This window comes from Heterodontus francisci, chromosome 12, assembly GCF_036365525.1.
Source record: "Heterodontus francisci isolate sHetFra1 chromosome 12, sHetFra1.hap1, whole genome shotgun sequence".
Classification (NCBI taxonomy): Eukaryota; Metazoa; Chordata; class Chondrichthyes; order Heterodontiformes; family Heterodontidae; genus Heterodontus; species Heterodontus francisci.
The window spans coordinates 108,347,032-108,372,897 of NC_090382.1; the positions used below are offsets into that span (position 1 = coordinate 108,347,032).

General features: G+C 46.3%; 1 protein-coding gene across 1 annotated transcript in view; it reads left to right on the forward strand.

Moving 5' to 3' along the window:
• The first annotated feature begins 347 nt into the window (after window positions 1–347).
• Window positions 348–25,866, forward strand: part of LOC137375664 (myozenin-2-like) — a 29,718-nt gene continuing 4,199 nt past the window's right edge. The window contains exons 1-5 of the mRNA XM_068043053.1: window positions 348–546; window positions 8,535–8,644; window positions 13,089–13,246; window positions 18,210–18,381; window positions 19,434–19,617. Of these exons, the coding sequence (XP_067899154.1) occupies window positions 8,566–8,644; window positions 13,089–13,246; window positions 18,210–18,381; window positions 19,434–19,617 (593 nt within the window). The 5' untranslated portion in view covers window positions 348–546; window positions 8,535–8,565. The remainder of the gene's footprint in view (window positions 547–8,534; window positions 8,645–13,088; window positions 13,247–18,209; window positions 18,382–19,433; window positions 19,618–25,866) is intronic.

Below are 25,866 nucleotides of genomic sequence, written 5' to 3' on the forward strand. Positions count from 1 at the left end.
GAACTAGTTGTCAGTTCTGGTCTCTCAGATGCTTTGTTAGTTTTTAATTGCCTATCTCAGGAAATGTGAATGAAGTTAAGGAGACCTCACCATGTAATTCATATATGCTGCATGAAAGGTAATGATGGTGCTGATGTCTGCTGTTTTTGAAATTTCCCTGCATTCTTATGCTTTTTCTTTTTAAGCCTTTGGTTCCAGCAGTTCTGCTGAGTCAGCCAGACTTAGCTTTCTTTAATTAACCAGCTGAAGTTCTCACTCACAGTACAAGCCAGCTGTTCGAATGCATCGCAGGCAAGAGATGGAAAAGACGCCTTTGACTAAATATAAGTCTGTGACGAAGGGTAAGCAAGCACTTGGAATTTACTGGTCCCTGCTCTGTGGGGTGGGACAGACCAGAGGGAAAGTATCAGGACAGACACCGCAGGCACGCATACTTCACACACGCACACTTCCATGGTGAGTGTGTGGGACTGATTGGCAGTGACTTTGGATGAGAGTTACAAGACAAGTATTGAAAAGGGGAGCTGTCAAAGGCAACTAACTCAGGTAGGAAACTTTTCAATTGCAAGAGTTATTGTGTTGTATTTTTAACCCTTTTGATCAGCACATTATAAAACAGAGCGAATCGAAGATAGAGATGGAAGCACATAGAGGGAGGAACAGAGAGATTAATGTTTTGTGGAAAGGGATTAACCTCACCTCTTTGCCCAGGGCAGATAGTAATTATGTCTAAAGTTCTGTTATGTTTGTATTATTACTAATTTATTTTAGTGGCTGAAATACATTTCCACTGCGCAAGTTCCTGGTTTATAGATTGTGTGAGTGTTCAATGAAAAAAGAAAGACTTGCATTTCTATAGCGCCTTTCACAACCTCAGGATATCCCTCAGCACTTTACAGCCAATGAAGTACTTTTGTAGTGTAGTTGCTGTTGTAAACGCAGCTGGCAATTTCTCTTCATTAGGAAATCCTAATCAGATCAATCAAAACTATAATGTTGTCGTTTGCCAAAGCTGAAAACAACAACTCACAGCGTCACTTGGCAGCACGTGTGGCAGAACCTGCCTCTCAAGGATTGGCCTTCACAGCCATCAGCAAAGGTGCACCAAGAGAAGACACCCCCACCAAAATGGACTGTTTGCTGCCTGTCCATCATCTCTCGTAGATGGAAGGATGTCAACTCCACCAGTAACGTTGTCAGTAAAGGTGTCAGTCATCGCTCAGTAGGTAGCATGCTGGTCTCTCAGGTTGTAGGTTCAAGTTTCACGCCAAAGAGTTGAACAGAAAATCCAGGCAGCTGCTCCAGTGGGAGTGTTACAATGTCAGAGGTCTCCGCCCATCTGCGCTCTCAGATGCACATAAAAGAACCCATGGCACTATTTCTTAGAGTCATAGAGTTACACAGCACAGAAACAGGCCCTTCGGCCCATCGTGTCTGTGCCGGCCAACAAGCACCATTTCGAAGAAGAGCAGGAGAGTTATCCCCAGCGTCCTGACCAATATTCCAAAACTTAGCCCTCAATCAACATCATTAAAAAAAACAGATAATCTGGTCGTTATCACATTGTTGTTTGTGGGAGCTTGCTGTGCACAAACTGGCTGCTGCATTTCCTACATTACAACGGTGACCATACTTCAGGAAAGTATTTCATTGGTTGTTAAGCGCTTTGGGATGTCCTGAGGTCATGAAAGACATAGCAGAAGTATTTTCTTTGTTTAATAGTCTAGAGAATGTGAGTTCAAATCCCACCATAGCAGTTTGAGAATGGGAATTCGGCTTTAAAAAAAATCTGAAAATGAAAAGCTGGTCTCAGTAGAAGTGACCATGAAGTTTGTCAGGATTGTTGTGAAATCTCAACTGGTTCAGTAACGTCCTTTAGGGAGGAAAACCAGCTGTCCTTACGAGTATCTCAAGGGTAACACAAGGATGGGCAATAAATGCCAACCTTACCAGTGACACCCATATCCTGAGAGTTAATGTTTAAGCAATGGCTTTGCTGATTTATCAATCAGTGTGATTTCATAATCTAATATGAACCTGGGGTTTGGCAGCAGGAGGGGGTTGTGTGTACCATCCTGCAAGCCTCACACAATTTCTCTTCTGTTAAATAAAAGCAGACTGTAAATCTTGTTAGGCTCGATGACCTCTGTGTCTGAATTCCCACTATCAGCTCCGGTTTGGCTTTTCTCTACCCTGGTTTCTTCAATCTACCCTGCCCATCCTTTCATACAATCTTATGACCATGGAACATCTCAATGAGCTGCACACCCTGTTATCATCAAAACAGAAAATGCCAAGAGTGCAGCAACAGAAACGTGCATTTATAACAACACCACTTATATTTATATAGCACCTTTCATGTGATAAAACCTCCCAAGGCACTTTACAAGAAGCAAAGTATGACACCGAGCCACAAAAGGTGGTATTAGGCCAGATGACCAAAATCTTGGTCAAAGAGGTAAGTTTTAAGGAGTGCGTTAAAGGAGGAAAGCGGGGAGGTGTGGAGAGGGAATCCCGGAGCTTGGGGCCGAGGCAACTGAAGGCACGGCCGCCAATGGTGCAGTGATTAAAATCAGGGATGCACAGGAGGCCAGAATTAGAGGAACGCAGAGATCTCGGAGGGTTGTGGGGCTGGAGGAGATTACAGAGATAGGGAGGGGTGAGAACGTGGAGGGATTTGAAAACAAGGATGAGAATTTTAAAATCAAGATTTTGTTTGACCAGTGTAGGTCAGCGAGCACAGGGGTGATGGGGGAATGGGATTTGGTGCAAGTTAAGACAGGAGCAGCAGAGTTTTGAATAACCTCGAGTTTACGGAGAGTAGAATGTGGAAGACCAGCCAGCATTTATATAGCGCCTTTAATGTAGTACAATGTCCCAAAGCACTTCACTGGAGTATTACCAGACAAAACGTAACAATGAGCCACATAAGGAGATTTTAGAACAGGTGAGCAAAAGTTTAGTCAGAGGGAGGTTTTGAGGACAATCTTAAAGGAGGAGAGAAGTGAAGAGGTTCAGAAAGAAAACTCCGGAGCTCAGGGCCCAGGCAGCAAAGGCACGGCCGCCAATGGTGGAGTGATGGAAATCGGGAATGCACAAGAGGCCAGAATTGGAGATGTGCAGAGATCTCAGAGGGTTGTAGGACTGGAGGAGTTTATGGAGATAGGGAGGGGTAAGGCTATGGAGGGATTTGGAAGCAAGGACGAGAAATTTAAAATGAAGGTGTTGCTCGATTGGGAGCCAATGTAGTTAGGATACCCGCAGCAGAGTCTTAGATGAACTGAAGTTTACGAGACAAGAAAGAGGGAGACTGGCAAGGAGAGCATTGGAATAACTGAGTCTTGAGGTAACGAAAAGAGCTCTGAAAGAGAGGGTCAGGTTAATGTGTTGGCTTAGAACCATCATCAGAATTGTTAGGTTTGTTCTTGTGGGTTAGATCAGTGTTTCTAAATAACTCCACATGTACTGAGGTTGTAGCTTACAGCTTGTGAAAACACAACCTGCGATTTCCCTCTCCCCAATCATTTTTAAAGCAATGGAAAATTCCTGGACTGGCAGGATTGGAGGAGGAAAAATGCGGGCAATATCTCCGGAATGTAAAACTTTTTGCTCCACGGTCCTACCTCACAGCTTGTGCCTACTGGGAAATCAATTTTCCAGGGCTGATTTTTCAAAAATTGTGGAGGCACAATTTCCCCTCTCACGCTTTCTATACACATTGCAAGGAGCGTGGCAATCGATAAAATATTCCCTGTGCTTTTGGAATGAAGATTTGTTTGGAGCATCGTGAGTTCACCTGATATTTAAAGTGAGCTACTGATGAAGGTGGTGAATCAGCCTGGAAGCAGATCCACAGGAGACAGACAATGCTCACATCCTCACAACAGCGGCCATTTCTGATGTGCAAGTCTAGACAGAGACTGTCACACATCACGCCTGCGCACATTAACATCACAGGTCAGCAAAGCAATTAAAAATGTCAGCAAAGCACTCGGATTTATTTCCAGGGGGGGCAAAATTCAAAAATAATGAAGTGATGTTGAACATTGCAAAGGACCCTGGTCAGGTTACACTTACAGTACACTTTTGATCTCCATACTATATAAAGGACACAGAAGCACTAGAAAAAGTACAAAAACATATTTACATACTGGTACCGGAACTGAGAGATTACAGTGATCAGGAAAGATTAAACAGCTTGGGTTTTTTTTCTTTGATAGAGTGACCTGATAGAGATTTTTAAAATTATGAATGGGTTGGACAGGGTAGAAGTGGGGAGAATGTTTCCACTTGTGGGAGAATCCAAAATTAGGGGTTATAAATACATGATAGTTACTAATGCAATCAATAGGGAAATGAGGAGATATCACTTTATTCAGAGAGTGGTTAGATCGGGAGAAACTGTTCCCACTCATGAAAGGATTGAGAACGAGAGGACTCAAATTTAAAGTAATTGGCAAAAGAAGCAAAAGCGACATGAGGAAAAAACTTTTTCACGCAGCAAGTGGTTAAGGTCTGGAATCCGGTGCCTGAGAGTGTGGTGGAGGCAGGTTCAATTGAAGCATTCAAAAGGGAATGAGACTGTTATATGAAAAGGAAGAATGTGCAGGGTTACGGGGAGAAGGCGAGGGAATGGCATTAGGTGAGTTGCTCATTTGGAGAGCTGGTGCAGACACGATGGGCTGAATGGCCTCCTTCTGTGCTGTAACAATTCCGTGATTCTGAGAGTGTGGAACTTGCGTCCACAGGCAGTAGTCGAAGCAAATAGCTTAGATGCTTTCAAAAAGAAATTAGAAAAGTACATGAGAGAAAAGGGAATAGAAAGATTTACTGAAAGGCTGAGGTAAGGTACCTGGGATGGGAGGAGACTTGTGTAGAGTATAAACACCAGCACAGACTATTGGGCTGAATGGTCTGTTTCTGTGCTGTCTATTCCATGTAATACAGGTACAAATACACACACAACCACACATAGCGTCCCTGTGTTGCAAGTGGGAATTGTAGACTTTTCTCTTTTATTCCCTAGACCTGGAATTCCGAGGTTATTTGCAGTTCCCTAGCTGAGATGGGACAATGCAGAAATCCATAATCAGTGATCTTCTCCGTCTGAGCAGCTCAGGTCTACACTGGTTATTAAATTCCCTCACACTGGGAGTGCCGGGCTGGATTATCTGCTCGAGACTCTGGAGTGTGGGGCTTGAACCCACAAGTGCCTGACTGTGAGGTGAGACCGGTACCCACTGACCCATGGCTGGCTCCAAGCAAGCAGCACTATTGGTGAGGACGTTACATCACAGCATCTTACTGCCTTTGATGGGTGAGGATTGATACAGAGTAAAGCTCCCTTTGCGAAGGAACACAGGCAGAGGAGGTCATTGTAACGACTGACTTGTGTATGATTTGCAACCTCTCGAAGGTACTGTTGTGTTTACCACAGCGTGGCATTCCTGCATCGTGGTTGCTCGGGTTTCAGTTTGTAATTCACAGCCTCTCTCTTCCCCTTTATACCTGGAGAATGTTAATGGGATTTGATGCTTCTAAGAGCGTAAATAGGAGCAGGAGTAGGCCATTCGGCCCCTCGAGTATGCTGTGCCATTCAATAAGATCATGGCTGAATTTTTACATTAACTCCACTTTCTCACCCTTCCCCATATCCTTAATATCAATAAATCTCAGTCTCGAATATACTCAACAACTGAGCTTCCACAGCCCTCTGGGGTAGAGAATTCCAAAGGTTCACAACCCTCTCAGTAAAGAAATTTCTCCTCATCTCAGTCCTAAATGGCTGTCCCTTTATGCTGGGACTATGACTGCGAGATGTAGACTCTCCAGCCAGGCTCTCAGTGTCTAACCTGTCCAGCCCTCTGTTTCAGTGAGATCACCTTTCATTCTTGTCAAATCTAGAGAATATAGGCACATTCTAAACAATCTCTCCAAATATGACAACCCTCTCACCACAGGGATCAATCTACTGATTCATCAGCTGCAGAATTTGAGAAGATCCAATGTTATTCCAACAATGAACCAACAAGGGATCTCTCCTTCACTGTGATACAATGAACAACTGGGTCTGAGTACAAGTTGCCAAAGGGGAGAGTCTGCAGGCATTAGTTAGATGTCATTCAGAGCATTCACACCCATCCCATTGAGCAGCACCACCATCCTATTGTCCCAGCTGTCAATGAATGAAGGATTTCTCAAACTAATGTCTCAATATTGCTAGTAGAGGCTCACATTTTGGATATAGATATTGCAAACGATGACACAATTTGTCTGAGAGCTTTTGTTGTGTCCAGTTGTGTCACATGGTTGTTCACGTCTCACATGATCAAGTCCGCACTTAAAAGGCTCCCTCAGTCTGGTTAGCACTTCCCCCATGCAACTGAAGGCATTGATGTTCAGTTGTGCCCCCTAGTTCTAGTTACCCCTCAAGGGGAAACATCCTCTCACCATCTACCCCCTCAAACCTCCTTAGAATCATATATGTTTCAATAAGATCATCTCTCGTTCTTCTAAACTTCAATGAGTATCGACCCAACCTGCTCAACCATTCCTCATAAGACAACCCCTTCATCCCAAGAATCAGCCTGCTGAACCTTCTCTGAACTGCCTCCAATGCAAGTATATCCCTCCTTAAGTAAGGAGACCAAAACTGTACGCAGTACGCTAGGTGCGGTCTCACCAACACCCTGTACATTTGTAGCAAGACTTCCCTACTTTTACACTCCATCCCCCTTGCAATAAAGGCCAACATTTCATTTACCTGCCTAATTAACTTGCTGTATCTGCATGCTAACTAATTGTGATTCATGTACGAGGACGCCCAGATCCCTCTGTACCACAGTGTTCTGCAGTCTCTCTCCATTTAAATAATATTTTGCTTTTGTATTCTTCCCACCAAAGTAGACAACCTCACATTTTTCCACGTTATGCTCCAAGTGCCAAATTTTTTTCCCAGTGCAGCACTCCCTCAGTATTGCACCGGGAGTGTCAGCCAGGATTTTTAAGTTCAGACATCCGGAGAGGGACTTCACCCCACGACCTTCGGACTCAGAGTCATTTCACTCGTCCCTCAGGACATCCCAAAGCACTTTACAGCCAATGAAGCACTTTTTTGAAGTGCAGTCACTGTGTTATGTCGGAAACATGGCAGCCAATTCATACACAGGAAAGGCAAGAGTGCCAACATGGAGACGAAGCCCACAGAACAAAAATATGAAGACGCAAGCTGCCTGTTTCCATTCTATTTGTAAAAAGCAAATTAAGAATAGAAATAAACATTCATTCCTCGTCAGCATCAATGACGGGAACTGCTGATAAACGCCAATGTAAATTTACAACTCTTGTTCTAGTCCTTATTTTATATTTTGCTTGCACTGGGAAACATGAGCTGGCCAGAGGGAATCACTTGCAAACAAGTGTCCAAGTCTGTTTGCAGGATATTGTCCTTGAACTTACTGTGCTGCTAGAGGCCGGAGGAAGGGAGCACAGTCCAATTACAATGTGGGTCTTTATTACCTTCAAGGATCACAGCTGCAATTGGCTTCAATATCCCTGGATAAGGGAAAGAATCCAGATGCTGATCCCTGTCCAGTGACCTCTGCAGGAAACTGTCTGACAAGATCGGAGCTGTTTGTGATGACTCTCATGGTTGAGCAGCCTACCCAGGCTCACCCATACAGAATGGTTCCTTACAATGAGATATTCGTAATCTTGAACTCATCCAAAACTCTACTGCCCGTATCCTAACTTGCACCAGGTTCTGTTCACTCGTCACCCATTGTGCTTCGGGTTTGGCAACGCCTCAATTTTAACATTCTCATCCTTGTGTTCAAATCCCTCCCTTTCTCTCTAACCTCCTCCAGCACAACAACCCTCCGAGATCTCTGTCCAATTCTGGACTCTTGCGGCTGCCCGATTTTAATCGCTCCGCTGTTGGCGGCCGTGCCTTCAGTTGCCTGGGCCCTAAGCTCTGGAATTCCCTCCCTAAACCTCTCCACCTCTCTCTCTCCTCCTTTAAAACCTTTCTCTTTGACCAACTCTTTGTCACCTGTCCTAATATCGTGTCATGTGACTCGGTGTCAAATTTTGTTTGATAATTGCTCCGTGAAGCATCGTGGGATGTCCTACTCCATTAAAGGCGCTATATAAATGCAAGTTGTTGTAGAGACTGTGTTATTCGTGATTTTTTTTCACCTGTATAGTCACACTCTGTATTTTTGTGAGCACTGCCTAGAAACAGGAAGCAACAAAGACTAGAAATTCTCTGGCCCCATGCCTAGATTTCAGAGGCAAAAATAGGCATCCAATATGGTGAAACCCACACACTCTTTACACACCGCAAATGCACCACCGTCATATTGGTCAGAGTAGAGAAAGAGGGTTCCGGAGTCAATGCAAATGGGGTGAGCGGACACACCCTGTAAAATTGCTGCCGCCTTGGCTGTAAATGACGTCCGCGGCCCAATATCAGTGAGCAGTGCGGCTGGGACCAATATATTACCAACATCTTACATCTACCTTCTCTTCTTCAGCTTCTTGCCACTGAGCAGAACGACAGGGACTATGTCGTATGCTGCGCTAGTCAAGGAGAGGAAACAGATGGCATCAGCCATCGCCAGAGAGGCCCACGGGGAAATAGAAGGTAAGGGCCTCCAGATCAGGAATGTCAGTGTACTTTACTGCAGCCTGTTCCGATTGGCTCCAAGCTGTCACACCTGATGATGGGAAATTGGAAGCGTTTTTTTTTATTTCGAACCCTCTGTGGCAAATGCATAACCTGTACCTCGGAGGATCCCATGCAGCGTTGAAGATTAACTGAGCCCAATTTGCTTATCTGGAAGCTGTTAGGGTGGCCCTGTCATTGTGGACCATCCAGCAGTCTTCAGAAAACCCAATACTTTGGGTGATTCTAGTGGAGCAAGTGGCAGGAAACGTACCAGTACTTTATGTTTGTTTTTATTCATTCTTCTGATGCAGGTGAGTTAACATCTAATCAATAAGACAGCCTTGCCAACAGTGCAGCACTCCCTCAGTACTGTCCCTGTGACAGTGCACCGCTCCCTCAGTACTGCCCCTCCAACAGTGCACCACTCCCTCAGTACTGCCCCTCCAACAGTGCACCACTCCCTCAGTAATGCCCCTCCGACAGGGCACCGCCCACTCAGTATTACCCTGCTCCTTTAATAATGCCCCTCCGACAATACACCGCTCCCTCACTAATGGCCATCCGACAGTGCAGCACTCCCTCAGTACTGGCCCTCTGACAGTGCCACACTCCCTCAGTACTATTTATTTTATTATTCTTTCCTGGGATGTGGGCATCACTAGCAAAGCCAGCATTTGTTGCCCATCCCTAATTGCCCTTGACAACTGAGTGGCTTGCTAGGCTATTTCAGCGGACGGTTAAGAGTCAACCACATTGCTGTCAGCCTGGAGTCACATGGAGGCCAGACCAGGTAAGGACAGCAGATTTACTTCCCTAAAGGACATTAATGAACCACATGGCACCATTACTGAGTTGAGCTTTCAATTCCAGATTGTTTTTTATAAATGAATTACATTTAAAATCCACCAACTGCCATGATGGGATTTGAACCCATGACCCCAAGTCATTGGCTTGGGCCTCTGGATTACTAGTTCATTGACATTATCACGACACCACCATCTCCCCACTGGTCCTCTGACAGTGCAGCACTCCCTCAGTACTGTCCCTTCAACAGTACAGCACTCTCTCGGGGCTGCCCCGTTGACAGTGTAGCACTCCCTCAGTACTGTCCCTTCAACAGTACAGCACTCTCTCAGGGCTGCCCCGTTGACAGTGTAGCACTCCCTCAGTACTGTCCCTTCAACAGTACAGCACTCTCTCGGGGCTGCCCCGTTGACAGTGTAGCACTCCCTCAGTACTGTCCCTTCAACAGTACAGCACTCTCTCAGGGCTGCCCCGTTGACAGTGTAGCACTCCCTCAGTACTGCATTGGAAATATCAGCCTGGATTTTTGCTAAAGTCCCTAAAGGTGGATTTGAACCCACGAGCCCCTGAATTAGATTGCTACCCAACTGAGTCACAGCTGACATACAGGGCCAGGTGCGAAGAGCAACTGCAATTGTCACCTGAGAACATGTTTTGGAAGGCGATCCAATAGCCACAATGAGAATCCTTACTTCCACTGAGAAGGGACAAACCCGTTCAGACACCAGCAGCCCAGCTGTACATTTCTGGGAACATATCTGTCAGCTATATGTGCTGTACTTAAATCCAGGGCAGATCTAATGTTTCAACAACACTCGTTTGTCACCTTAGACAGTTGCAGAGAATGTGAAATTTCCCCTCTGTGCTTAACTATTACTGTAATATACATCAGCAGTGTTGAGTGTCAGGTCCTACAATCTATTTTAATTCCTTGTTTTGATCGGCAGTGGAAGATGCTGGTTAGCTGTCAGGAGGTGGATTTAATGTTAAATATTAGAATCATAGGTGATATTTAGTTTCTTAAAAAAGGTTTTGGATATTGCATCAGATAAAGAAGTTAAATAAAAATGAATGCAATACTAAACAGCTGATAAAAGAACATATTAGTATCTCAGTCTAGACTGTTTTGTCAGGAATACAAACTGCTGGGGAAAATGGTATCCTACATGAAAAGCTAGCCTTTATTGCAAGAGTGTAAGAGTAGGGAAATGTTGTTGTAATTATATAGAGCTTTGGTGAGACTGCAGCTGGCGTACTGGGCACAGTTTGGATCGCCGTACCTAAGGAAGGATTCACTTGTCTTAGAGGTGGTGCAGTGAAACTTCATTGACTGATTCCTGGTGTGAGAGGGTTATCCTATGAGGGGAGATTGAGTTGTTGTAAAAATTCTTTCATGGGCCGTGGGCGTCGCTGGCAAGGCCAGCATTTGTTGCCCATCCCTAATTGCCCTTGACAACTGTGTGGCTTGCTAGACCATTTCAGAGGGCAGTTAAGAGTCAACCACATTGCTGTGGGTCTGGAGTCACATGTAGGCCAGACCGGGTAAGGACGGCAGATTTCCTTCCTTAAAGGACATTAGTGAACCGGATGGGTTTTTACGACAGTCGATGATAGTTTCTTGGCACCATTACTGAGACTAGCTTTCAATTCCAGATTTTTTAATTAATTAATTTGATTGAAATTCGACCAGCTGCTGTGAGGGGAATTGAATCCGCGCCCCCAGGGCATTAGCCTGGGCCTCTGGATTACTAGGTCAGCAACATTATCGCGACACCACCACCACTAGACTCTAACATTCACAAGAGTCCCAATACCTGAGCTGGTGGCTGTGAGTGTTAGATTAAATGATGCTGCTTCTTCCTCAGTGCTGTGGTGTTGCTCTAGCCCTTCCTCCTGAGGTTGCTGTGGCTGGGCAGGCAGTTCTTGGGAATCTGAAAGCATAAATGCAGCAGGGGAAGGTTGGGGTAAGGGAAGGGATTTGGTCATACCATCAGCAGCTTGCACATCGGGCCAGATAGCAGAATGAGGGTGATGTGGGAGTTGGGAAGGGGGAATAAATCAGTAACATCTCGTCATCCTGAATGTTCTCTGTGATGTCACATGCACCACCCAGAGACCCTAAGCCCAACTCCACCCAGAGACCATCACTGTAACTCCACCCAGAGACAATCACTGTAACTCCACCCAGAGACCATCACTGTAACTCCACCCAGAGACCATCACTGTAACTCCACCCAGAGACAATCACTGTAACTCCACCCAGAGACCATCACTATAACTCCACCCAGAGAGCATCAGTCCTGCTCCACCAAGGGACCATCATCTCAACTCCACCCAGAGACCATCACTGTAACTCCACCAAGGGACCATCATCTCAACTCCACCTGGAGTCCCTCTCCACCAAGGGACCATCATCCCAACTCCACGCAGGGACCATTAGTCCTGCTCCACTCCGAGCCCCATGATGTGGAGCACCATTTCCTGGAGCTTAGGAGATTCAGGCGGCCTGGTCCCCTCTGGTTCTGCTCTGCTCCCTGTGATTGACTTTCAACTACAAGACAGAGCGTGTCAGTGATTGTATTACTCTGTGTTTGGGTGATATGCCTGCTGTAGTTGAAAAGTTGGAGGTATTTGGAGGCAGTGAGAGGTGGGTGTGAGGCTGGCATCATTGGAAGGTGAGGTGGAGCAACTGGATGTTAGGCTTGAGTCCTGGGTGCCAGCATGTGTTGATGGGTGGTGCATTGAGCAGTGTGAGAGGTCGGTGGTGCGCTGGTAGGAGATGGTATTTGAAGATAATCACTGACCTTGACCACCTGCGTGAGGACATTGAACTTCTTACAGTTGCCAAGTCCTTGGAGCCAGGCTCCAGGACTTGACCTCCCTGGTCACCTTCTCCCATTCCCTTCGGAGGGTTTGCCTTGACGGCCTCCTGGCCCCCTGCAGAAACGTGACCTCTCTCCTCCTGTTGACCTCCATCAATAAGGCCTCCACCATGAAACTGGGAGCCCTCTCTCTTCCCTGGTGCTCCATTTAATCAGCTTCTTATTGCAACCGATTTCAGCACAGGCAGCCAGCAGCCGCCTCCTTCCATTCAGTGCAGCTCCCCTTTAAGAGGGACGGACTGCCTTTAAGTGTTGCAGGCTAGCTGGAACACGTGCTCGCCATGCACACTGCTAGGCCCCCTGTTGTGCATTCAGCCAGCCAGCCAGCAGCGCGTGTCATGCTCCGCTGAATGTAACAATCAGGCAAATGAGGAGGCAGCACAAAGATTGTGTGCCGCAGGCCTCAACGGGACAGGGCGCGGGGAAGAAACAAACTTATAGCCCAGAGACCCGGATCAGCAGAGGTTAGACAGAGTGGGCGGTGGGGGGATGTTATTAAAGTGTGGGATGCTTTGCAGCAAGTGGTGGTCACTACAAAATCAGATTGAAACGTTCAGAAAGGCACTGGATATTTATTTCAAAATATAAATCGAGGAGAGCAGGAAGGTGGGGCTATAAAATCGGAAAGACTTTGTTAAAGGCAAATCATGTTCCCCTACAGCAAAGGGAACCAGTGATTCATTAACTCTCTCATGTCTTTGGTGGTATTTTTCACTGGTCTTTCCTGTTTTAAGAAGTACCTCATCTGGATCTGGGGAAAAAGGCCAGTGTCCCGCAGGATGTGATGATGGAAGAGCTGTCACTGCTCTCAAACAAAGGATCAAAGATGTTCCACATGCGGCAGAAGAGGGTCGACAAGTTCATGGTGGAAGGGACACCAGGGACTCCAGTGGTGAGTACCCAGCGATTTCCATGGCAACTTTAACCCCTTTGAGCATGCCAGAAGAGGCCACGGGATAAAGTTGAATCGATATTGAATTCTGTTGCATGTTTAGTGGGTTCACTGGGGTTTGCAATGGAGAAGGACCGATGGCCTCTGGATGGAGTTGGAACAATGGTCTCTGGGTGGAGCGAGACTGATAGTCACCAGGTGGAGCTTGAGCATGGGTCTTCGGGTGGAGTTGGGCTAATGGTCTCTGGGTGGAATTGGGCTGATGGTCTCTGGGTGGAGCAGGACCGATGGTCTCTGGGTGGAGCAGGACCGATGGTCTCTGGGCGGATTTGGACTGATGGTCTCTGGGTGGAGTTGGGCTGATGGTCTCTGGGTAGAGTTGGGCTGATGGCCTCTGGGTGGAGTTGTACTGACAGGCTCTGTACCTTGACAAAGTGTCTGTTTTTTACATGAAAACTAGACTGTAGGGACTGGATTTCCCTTCCTATAGAGTCAGGATAGAACTTTCACTTGACTCTCCGACCCCTTTAGTGACTCTGGCCCAGGTTTCTGGGTGGGAGCGATCAGGCATTCAGGGCCAGTTGCGAGCAGAATTCTCACTAGTCGGGTGCAAAAACTAATCAGAGAGGCTAATGGAACATTATCAGCCCAACTCCGCCCAGAGACCCATGCTCAAGCTCCACCGGGTGACTATCAGTCTCACTCCACCCAGAGACCATCACTCTAACTCCATCCAGAGGCCATTGGTCCTTCTCCATTGCAAATCCCAGCGAACCAACTAAACATGCAACAGAATTCAATATCGATTCAGCTTTATCCCGTGGCCTCTTCTGGCATGCTCAAAGGGGTTAAAGTTGCCAAGTAATCTCGCTTCATAATCTAACGTTTGTAGCCCGGTAATATTCTGGTGAATCTGGACTGCACTGCTTTCAAGGCCGATATCTCCTTTCCAAGCTGCGATGCCCAGAACTTTTTTTTATTCATTCATGGGATGTGGGCGTCGCTGGCCAGGCCAGCATTTATTGCCCATCCCTAATTGCCTTTGAGAAGGTAGTGGTGAGCTGCCTTCTTGAACTGCTGCAGTCCATTTGGGGTAGGTAGACCCACAGTGCTGGACATTGAAGGAATGGTGATATAGTTCCAAGTTAGGATGGTGTGTGACTTGGAGGGGAACTTGCAGGTGGTGATGTTCCCATGTATTTGCTGCCCTTGTCCTTCTAATTGGTAGAGGTCGTGGGTTTGGAAGGTGCTGTCTAAGGAGCCTTGGTGCATTGCTGCAGTGCATCTTGTAGATGGTACACACTGCTGCCACTGTGCGTCGGTGGTGGAGGGAGTGAATGTTTGTAGATGGGGTGCCAATCAAGCGGGCTGCTTTGTCCTGGATGGTGTCGAGCTTCTTGAGTGTTCTTGGAGCAGGACCCATCCAGGCAAGTGGAGAGTATTCCATCACACTCCTGACTTGTGCCTTGTAGATGGTGGACAGGCTTTGAGGAGTCAGGAGGTGAGTTACTCACCTCAGGATTCCTAGCCTCTGACCTGCTCTTGTAGCCACGGTATTTATATGGCTACTCCAGTTCAGTTTCTGGTCAATGGTAGCCCCTAGGATGTTGATAGTGGGGGATTCAGTGATGGTAATGCCGTTGAATGTCAAGGGGAGATGGTTAGATTCTCTCTTGTTGGAGATGGTCATTACCTGGCACTTGTGTGGCGCGAATGTTACTTGCCACTTATCAGCCCAATCCTGGATATTGTCTAGGTCTTGCTACATTGCTACACGGACTGCTTCAGTATCTGAGGAGTCACGAATGGTGCTGAACATTGTGCAATCATCAGCGAACATCCCCACTTCTGACCTTATGATTGAAGGAAGGTCATTGATGAAGCAGCTGAAGATGGTTGAGCCCAGGACACTACCCTGAGGAACTCCTGCAGTGATATCCTGGAGCTCAGATGATTGACCTCCAACAACCACAACCATCTTCCTTTGCGCTAGGTATGACTCCAGCCAGCAGAGAGTTTTCCCCCTGATTCCCATTGACTTCAGTTTTGCTAGGGCTCCTTGATGCCATACTCGGTCAATTGCTGCCTTGATATCAAGGGCAGTCACTCTCACCTCACCTCTTGAGTTCAGCTCTTTTGTCCATGTTTGAACCACGGCTGTAATGAAGTCAGGAGCTGAGTGGCCCTGGCGGAACCAAAACTGAGCACCAGCGCTTCGTACAGTTGTAGCAAAACTTCCTCCCCTCTAGAGGGCTGGAATATAAAGGGGAAGAAGTTTAGCTACAACTGTACAAAGCCCTGGTTGGACCACATCTGGAGTAACTGTGTACAGTTCCGAGCACCGCAGCTTAGAAAGGAGATATCGGCCTTGAAAGCAGTGCAGTCCAGATTCACCAGAATATTACCGGGCTACAAGCGTTAGATTATGAGGCGAGATTACATAAATTTGCATTCCCTGGAATATTGAAGGTTAAGGGGTGATTTGATTGAGATTTTTAGGATTTTGAAAGGAATAGATAGAGGGAAACTTTTTCCACTGGTGGGAGAACCCAGGACCAGGACCCTAATCTTCAAAACAGAACCAAGCCCTTCAAGAGAGAAGTTAGGAAACACTTCTTCACACAAAGGGCTGGATTTTGTGCCAGGCCGAAAAGGCGAGGGGAACCCAGCCTCTGCCTTTCCCTCCTCTTCCCCAGAGCAATCCTCTGGTCTTTTTGATTCCAAGTTTTCGGAGACGGGATCCCCATCCTTTTAAAGACTTTATAGGGATAGGGATCCTGCCTCCAAGAGCTGCCAGCCAATCAGAGGGCTGATAGCTCAGCAGTATTGACGGCGACACTGGGAGCAGTGGCCACTACCGGTACTGCAGAGGCCTCGGAACCAGGCCCAGAGAGGAGGTAGGTGAGGCAGGGTTGCTGGGACCAGTCCGGAAGGCCCTGGCAATGGGGGGGTCGTGGGTGTCGGTGGTGTTGCAGTCCAGGGGGAGGGGTTCCTGGTGGGTGAATTGGTTCCTGGTGGGGGTCCTCCATGGGCCTCAAATTGCCCACGAAGGAGGGACCCCCTACCATGCGGCGGAGGGTCCCCCCAACTGCCGCTGATGTGATCCCAGCAGTGACAGGAAGAGGCCTTTAACTTTCCCTTAATAAACCACGTAAGGGCCTCAGTTTGCCTCCGGGAGATTGGCCTACCCCTTCCCCAGGAAGATCACTGGGCAACGGGGAGGCGATGGGCCCTCCGTCCCAGCACCTCCCCCGCCACCCGCTGTGATTCTTCATGCACCCCCTGCCCCCAACCACCACACCTTGCGGGAGCCTTTAAAATCCTGGCCAAAGGGTGGTAGAAGTGTGGAACTCTCTCCTGCAAGAAAACAATAGATAGTCGTTTGGTAGTACAGAGCTTGAGTATTGCTGAAAGTAGAGACATGTTGTCAAAGCTTTTCCTCTTGCACTCATCAGGACAATCACAAGAATAACCAAAGTAAGGGAAAACAACAACTTATACTGCAAGAGAAGAGACTGCTGATTGGCTGGCAAGTGAACTCTGATTGGTCGAGGCATTACCATAGAGAATGCACCAGTTTACAGTGACTGACAGTTAACTGCCAAGCTCTGTTTGAAATTTAAACCAGGCAGCTTGACTCTGATTGGTCACGGCATTGCCCTGAGGAATGAACCAGGCTGTCATTTATTTTGTTCAGCTGAAACAGGTGCAATGTTTGTACATATTCTTTCTGTCTGCAAAGAGCAGGGCCTTGTGTATTAATATATGTAGCTTCCAGTGTGTGCAAAAGCGCCACAATGCGAACCCTACCAACAATCTTAAATTGGTTGTCAGCGTTATTCTTAGCACACTGAAGAATGTTTAGCAAATGTTGTCCAATCAAGGAATTACATCTAATGTTGAAAACTGTGTTTTGAGTTTTACAAGCACGGGTTGGTTGGGTACGGTCCATACCTTACCCATTGCGAAGAGCAGAAGGGACATGTTGTTTGCCCTGATGAGCAAAGATAAAAAGCTTTGACAACATGCCTCTATTTTCACCATTGCAATAAATGTTTGCTCAATTAATCATTTTAAATAGAGTCATAGAGTTATGCAGTACAGAAACAGGCCCTTCGGCCCATTGTGTCCGTGCCGGCTATCAAGCACCTATCTATTCTAATCCCACTTTCCAGCACTTGGTCCGTAACCTTGTATACTATGGCGTTTCAAGTGCACATCTAAATACTTCTTAAATGTTGTGAGGGTTCCTGCCTCTACCACCCCTTCAGGCAGTGTGTTCCAGATTCCATCCACCCTCTGGATGAAAACATTTTTCCTCAAATCCCCTCTAAACCTTCTGCCCCTTACCTTAAATCAATGCCCCTTGGTTATTGATCCCTCTGCTAAAGGAAAAAGTTTCTTCCTATCTATCCTATCAATGCCCCTCATAATCTTGTATACCTCAATCAGGTACCTCTGCTCTTAGGAAAACAACCCTAGCCTAGCTAGCTGAAATGCTCCAGCCCAGGCAACATCCTGGTGAATCTCCTCTGTACCCTCTCCAGTGCGATCACATCCTTCCTGTAGTGTGGCGACCAGACTGTAGACAGTACTACATAGAAATAAATGAATATGACTTGAATCTGAGATTAATAGGTTTTTGATAGACAAGGGTGTAAAGGGATAATGAGTTACTGATGGAGTTGGGATACAGATCACCCATGATCTCTATGAATGGCAGAACAGACTCGAGGGGCTGAATGGCCTCCTCCTCTTCCTATATTCACCTGAATTCACCTTGTGATGGGTTAATGTTTCTGCTTTGACCCCTGGTGTTGTGATGGAGGACTGCGCCCAAACTGTTAACCGATCTCTCCCAATTGTTGCTCCCGTCATCTTGTATTTTTAGACACTGTGAATACTAAAGTGAAGCATGCCTTTAGGGAGTTTCAGTGTCTCAAATGTTCCTGCTCCTCTACAGAAAGCTGATATGACCGGGCCTCTGGATGGGACAAAGGAGAACTACAGATCAGAAATCCACATCGCAAAGCCTGGAAAAGGGACTGCACCAAGCGTAGCACCAAAACCATTTGGCAAATTGTCTGCTGCCAAAAATATCAAGGTTAACCTGAATCCCAACATCATCGCTCCAGGTAAAAGTTCCCAGATTGTCCTATGACATCTCAATTTAAAGGAATGCTTCAATTTTGTGGCTTTGTCTCACCTCCAGCTTCCAACCTCAGCTCCGTTGCCCTCCCAACCTTTCTTTGTCTTGCTTTATTTTCTCATAAGATTGACCAGGCTGGGTCTCTTTTCTCTAGAAAAGAGTAGGCTGATGGGTGACCTGATAGAGGTCTTGCAAATTATGAAGGGATTCAAATGGGGTAGGTGCAGAGGTAATTTATCCACTTGTTGGGGAGACACATAAATATAAGATAGTCACTAATAAATCCAATAGGGAATTCAGGAGAAACTTCTTTGCCCAGAGTGGTGAGAATGTGGAACTCACTACCATACGGAGCAGCTGAGGTCAATAGCAGAGATGCATTTAAGGGCAAGTTGGATAAGCACATGAGGGAGAAAGGAAGAGAAGGATATGTTGATAAAATTAGATGAACTCAGGAGGGAGGAGGCTTGTGTGGAGCAGTAGCAAGGACATGTTGGGCCAAATGGCCTGTTTCTATGCTGGACACCGGATGTTAGTCTATGTAAGATTCCCTTCTGGCTCCTCCCAAGCTGCAAATACCAAGTTTCTCACTTACAGTAAACACAGCAAAAGGAGAAATTATATAAAATTGAGCTGAAAACTTTAGGGTTAGAGGTCAGGGATTGATCAGAGTGAGGAACAAAGGATTCCACAACAACTTGCATTTATATAGCACCTTTAACATAAATCATGCAGAAATTCGGCACCAAGCCAAAGGAGGAAACCAAAAGCTTGGTCAAAGAGGTAGGTTTTAAGGAATGTCTTAAAGGAGGAGAGAGGAATGGACAGAGACATTTAGGGAGGGTATTCCAGAGCTTAGGGCCCAGGAAATTGAAGGCACAGCCGCCAATAGTGGAGTGATAAAAATTGGGGATGCTCAAGAGCTCGGAATTGGAGAAATGCAGAGATCTTGGAGGATTATAGGACTGGAGGTTGCAGGCAGGGAGGGTTGAGGGGGTGGAGGACTTAGATTTCATTGTTCTGTTTCCTCATCATCAGGGTACGCTAGACCCTTGAAGGAAATCCCACCCGAGAAGTTCAACGTCACAGCTGTCCCCAAGTCCTACCAGTCCCCCTGGGCTGAAGCATTGGTTGACCAACCTGATGTCCTGGAAACCATGATAAACCAATTGCCAGAGGTCCCGGTCAAAGCTCAATCACAAACGTACAGATGCTTCAACAGGTAAACACACTTTGCTGCTTCAGCGTGAGGCTTGGTATCAGCTAAATACGCCTGCAAGCTCCTCCTACTGTGTCAGTTGTGGCTCAGTTGGTTGCACTCTTGCTTTTGAGTTCAGGCTCCACTTCAGAGACTTGAGCACAAATTCTATGCGGACAGGACTAAGGGAGTGCTACACTGTTGGAGGTACTGTCTTTCAGATGAATCAGTAAGTTGAGGCCCCTGTCTGCTCTCTCAGGTGGGTATGAAAGATCCCATGGCACTATTTTGAAGGAGAGATCTCCCTGGTGTCCTAGGTCAATATTTATCCCTCAACCAACTGAAATAGATTGCTGTTTGTGGGAGCTTGCTGAGGGCAAATTGGTTGCCATATTTCCTACATGACAACAGTGATTCCACTTCCTAAATGTACTTCATTGACTGCAAAGCACATTAGGATATCCTGAGGTCGTGAAAGGCGCTATAGAAATGCAAGTCTTTCTTCTTTCAATGAACATAAGAAATAGGAGCAGGACTAGGCCATTCGGCCCCTCGAGCCAGCTCCACCATTCAATAAGATCATGGCTAATCTGATCTTGGCCTCAACTCTACTTTCCTGCCTGTTCTTTATAACCCTTTACTCCCTTACAATTCAAAAGCCTATCTCAGCTTTGAATAGATTCAATGACCCAGCCTCCACTGCTCTATGGGGTAGAGAATTCCAAAGTTTTACAGATACAGCACTGAAACAGGCCCTTCGGCGCACCAAGTCTGTGCCGACCATCAACCACCCATTTATACTAATCCTACACTAATTCCATATTCCTACCACATCCCCACCTGTCCCTATATTTCCCTACCACCTACCTATACTAGGGGCAATTGCTAATGGCCAATTTACCTATCAACCTGCAAGTCTTTGGTATGTGGGAGGAAACCAGAGCACCCGGAGGAAACCCATGCAGACACAGGGAGAACTTGCAAACTCCACACAGGCAGTACCCAGAATTGAACCCGGGTCGCTGGAGCTGTGAGGCTGCGGTGCTAACCAATGCGCCACTGTGCCGCCCAAAGATTCATGACCCTCTGGAGTCGTAAAGGAGGAGAGAGATTTAGGAAGGGAATTCCAGAGCTTAGAGCCCAGCCAGCTGAAGTCACAACTGCCAATGGTCATAGAGTGATGCAGTTATACAGCACAGAAACAGGCCCTTCAGCCCATCGAGTCCATGCCGGCCATCAAGCATCTATTTGTTCTAATCCCATTTTCCAGCACTTGGCCCGTAGCCTTGTATGCTATGGTGTTTCAAGTGCACGTCTAAATACTTCTTAAATGTTGTGAGGGTTCCTGCCTCCAGCACCCCTTCAGGCAGTGAGTTCCAGATTCCAATCACCCTCTGGGTGAAAAATCTTTCCCTCAAATCCCCTCTTAACCTCCTGCCCCTTACCTTAAATCTGTGCCCCCTGGTTATTGACACCTCCGCTAAGGGAAAAAGTTTCTTCCTATCAACCCTATCTATGCCCTTCATAATTTTGTATACTTCAATCATGTCCCCCCTCAGCCTTCTCTGCTGTAAGAAAAACAACTCTAGCCGATCCAGTCTCTCTTCATAGCTGAAATGCTCCAGCCCAGGCAACATCCTGGCGAATCTCCTCTGCATCCGCTCCAGTAGAATCACATCCTTCCTATAGTGTGGTGACCAGAACTGTACATAGTACTCCAGCTGTGGCCTAACTAGCGTTTTATATAGCTCCATCATAACCTCCCTGCTCTTATATTCTATACCTCGGCTATTAAAGGCAAGTATCCCATATGCCTTCCTAACCACCTTTTGTACCTGTGCTGCTGCCTTCAGTGATCTATGGACAAGTACACCATGGTCCCTCTGACCCTCTGTACTTCTTAGGGTCCTACCATCCATTGTATATTCCCTTGCCTTGTTAGTCCTCCCAAAATGCATCACCTCACACTTCTCAGGATTAAATTCCATTTACCACTGCTCTGCCCATCTTACCAGCCCATCTATATCGTCCTGTAATCTAAGGCTTTCCTCCTCCCTATTTACGACACCACTAATTTTTGTGTCATCTGCGAATTTACTGATCATATTCACATTTAAATCATTAATGTACACTCCAAACAGCAAGGGTCCCAGCTCTGATCCCTGGGGTACACCACTGGTCACAGGCTTCCAATCGCAAAAACAGCCTTCGACCATCACCCTCTGCCTCCTGCCACTAAGCCAATTTTGGATCCAATTTGCCAAATTGCCCTGGATCCCATGGGCTCTTACCTTCTTAACCAATGTCCCATGCAGGACCTTATCAAAATCCTTACTGAAGTCCATGTAGACTACATCAACTGCTTTACCCTCATTTACACACCTAGTCACCTCATCGAAAAATTCAATCAAATTTGTTTGACATGATCTCCCCCTGACAAAGCCATGCTGACTATTCTTGATTAATCAGTGCCTCTCCAAGTGGAGATTAATCCTGTCCCTCAGAATTTTTTCCAATAATTTCCCTACCACCGATGTTAGACTCACTGGCCTGTAATTACCTGGTTTATCCCTGCTACCCTTCTTGAATAATGGTACCACATTCGTTGTCCTCCAGTCCACTGGTACCTCTCCTGTGGCCAGAGAGGATTTGAAAATTTGTGTCAGAGCCCCTGCAATCTCCTCCCTTAGCATGGGATACATCTCATCTGGGCCTGGGGATTTATCCACTTTTAAGCCAGCTTAAACCGCTAATACCTCCTCCCTTTCAATGCTAATTTGTTCAAGCATATCACAATCACCCTCCCTGATCTCTACACCTACATCGTCCTTCTCCACAGTGAACACAGATGAAAAGTAATCATTTAAAACCTCACCTACGTCCTCCGGCTCCACACACAGATTGCCACTTTGGTCCCTAACGGGCCCTACTCTTTCCCTGGTTATCCTGTTGCCCTTAATATACTTATAAGATGCCTTGAGATTTTCCTTTATCTTGCCCGCCAGTGTTTTTTCATGCCCCCTCTTCGGTCTCCTAATTACTTTTTTTAAGTACTCCCCTACACTTTCTATACTCCTCTGTTTTCAGCCCTCTGAATCTGCCATAAGCCTCCTTTTTTTTCCTTATCCAAACCTCTATATCCTTTGACATCTGGGGTTCCCTGGACTTGTCAGTCCTACCCTTCACCTTTACAGGAACATGTTGGCCCTGAACTCTCACTATTTCCTCTTTGAATGACTCCCACTGGTCTGATGTAGACTTTCCTACAAGTAGCTGCTCCCAGTTCATTTTGGCCAGATCCTGTTTTATCATATTGAAATCGGCCTTCCCCCAATTCAGTATCTTTATTTCCGGTCCATCTTTGTCCTTTTCCATAACTACCTTAAATCTTACAGAGTTATGATCATTATCCCCAAAATATTCCCCTACTGACACTTCTTCCACATGTCCGGCTTCATTCGCTAGGATTAGGTCCAGTATTGCCCCTTCTTTTGTCGGACTTTCTACGTACTGGCTCAAAAAGCTCTCCTGGATGCATTTTAAGAATTCCGCCCCCTTTAAGCCTTTTGCATAAAGACTATCCCAGTTAATATTGGGGAAGTTGAAATCCCCTACTATTATTACCCTATTATTTTTTTACACGTCTCTGAGATTTGCCTACATATCTGCTCCTCTATCTCTCCCTGACTGTTTGGAGGCCTGTAATACACTCCCAGTAAAGAGATTGCCCCCTTTTTGTTTTTAATTTGGAGGAGCACAGGGATCTCGGAGGGTTGAAGGGCTGGTGGAAGTTACAGAGGTAGGGAGGGGTGGAGGGATTTGAAAAAAAGGGTGCGAATTTTAAAATCGGTGGGGTTGCTTAACTGGGAGCCAACGAAGGTCAGCAAGTGAAGGGGCGATGGGGTGAACAGGACTTGGTGCGAGTAGGACACAGGCATCAGAGTTTGGATGACCTCAAGTTTATGCAGGGTGGATGATGAGAGACCAGCCAAGTGACAGCACAGGAACTCACAGGGGATCTTCAGCTTTCACTGCAATCATGGCCATTTGGCCCAGCGTGCCTGTGCTGGCTCTTTGATGGAGTTACCCAATTAGTCCCACTCCTCCTTGCTCTTTCCCCCCTCAAGGTCCTTTTGCAGTTAATATTCAATTCCCTAGTATGGAGTAGATCTGATTTCAAATAATCCCTAATAAATTGCTTAAATATTGATTTATAAATGAATATTAGCATACTATCTACCATCAAATATGAAAATATATAAATTAAATCGCACACAATGCAGGGATTTGCATGGATCCTAGTCCAGGTCTGTTGGTTCCCCACAGGCAATTTATGCAGTGCAAGTTTCTGTAATGAGAATGTGAAGTCCTTAGCTCCGCCCCCCTTTTCTATTTTAATCCCACACTAGACACTCCGTCCCTTCTGTCTATTTGCCTGGCAAACCTTCAGTCCATTGGCACACACATACATAGCTAAATAAGCAAACTCTACAAATTTGCTTTGCCCCCTTATGGTAACATCTGATTACATCAGCTGGGCTAGTTTGGCCGTGCCTGTTACCTCTGCATCAGAAATTAGAGCCAGATCTTTGGGGGTGAAGTTAGGAAACACTTCTACACGCAAAGGTATAAGTTTGGAACTCTCTTCCACAAATGGCAATTGATGCTAGGTCAATTGTTAATTTTAAGTCTGAGATTAATAGATTTCTGTTAAGCAAAGATATTAAGGGATATGGGGCAAAGGCAGGCATATAGAATTGAGGTCACTGATCAGACATGAGCTCATTGAACGGCACAGCAGGCTCGAGGGGCTAAATGGCCTCCTCCTGTTCTTACATTCCTATGTCACCAAGGCTCCTTCAACAGCACCTTCCAAACCAGCGACCTCTACCACCTAGAACGACAAGGGCAGCAGACCCATGGGAACACCATCACCTGCAAGTTCCCCTCCAAAACACACACCATCCTGACTTGGAACTATATCGCCATTCCTTCACTGGTACTAGGTCAAAATCCTGGAACTCCCTTCCTAACCAGCACTGTGGGTGTACCTACCTCACTTGGACTGCAGCGGTTCAAGAAGGCAGCTCACCACCACCACCACCTTCTCAAGGGCAATGCTCAGATCCCATGAAAGAATTTTTAAAAAGGTTGAATGTCTCTTGCTAGGAACTGAGCACATCATCTAGGCTGGCAAGAGAAGGTGCAAGGGAGTGCTGCACTGTCCTTTAAGTGAGATGTTAAAACCGAGTCTCTGTTTGGGTTAACATGAACAGATCCTGCGCTGTTTTGGGCCAACATTTACCCTTCGACCAGATTATCTGTAAATTTATCACATGACTGTTCCCAGGTTCTTAAGTATGCAAATCAACTGCCATGTTTACCTGCAGAACACTTTATTGAAGAGTAATTTTTCGATCTTAAAGGGGCTTGGTCCATCATGAGAGTGGGAAAGGCACAACATAACTGCAGACTCTTTCTGCACGCATCGGAGGTGTAATATTTAAAGCCCTGATTTATTTTGGGACTGGGATGATTTCATTGCCCTGCAATGCAGTGAATATATGATCTGACACAGACGCACCCACCAACATTGACCCATGGAATTAATAGAACGTTGTGTCATTAATAACCCATTCCTGGAGGTCTCTGCCTCAACGGGAAACAGCATGGAGTCTGTGCTCTGGTCAGACTGCACCTCAAGTATTGTGTCCAGTTCCAAGTCTCTGCGAAACTTGGGAGGAATTCAGGTACATGAGGGATCAATATGATTGATCCCTAATGCCAAGGATCTGAGTTCATAGAATTGTATAGCACAGGAGGCCATTCAGCCCAAGTGATCCATGCTGGTGTTTATGCTGCACACCCCTCTTCATCTCACCCTATCAATATATCCTTCACTCTACCCTATCATGAACTCTACCCAGCTTCACTCAGACTTTCCTCAGAATTATAGAATCAAACAGCGCAGGAGGAGGCCATTCGGCCCATCCTGCCTGTGCCAGCTCTTTGAAAGAGCTATCCAATTAGTCCCCACTCTGCCCTGCTCTTTCCCCCATAGCCCTGCAAATTTTTCCCCTTCAAGTATTTATCCAACTCCCTTTTGAAAATTACTATTGAATCTGTTTCCACCGTCCTTTCGGGCAACGCGCTCCAGATCACAACAACTTGCTGGGTTAAAAAAAAACTTCTCGTCTCCCCCTCTGGATCATTTGCCAATGATCTTAAGTGTGTCCTCTGGTTACCAACCCTCCTGCCAGTGGAAAGAGTGTC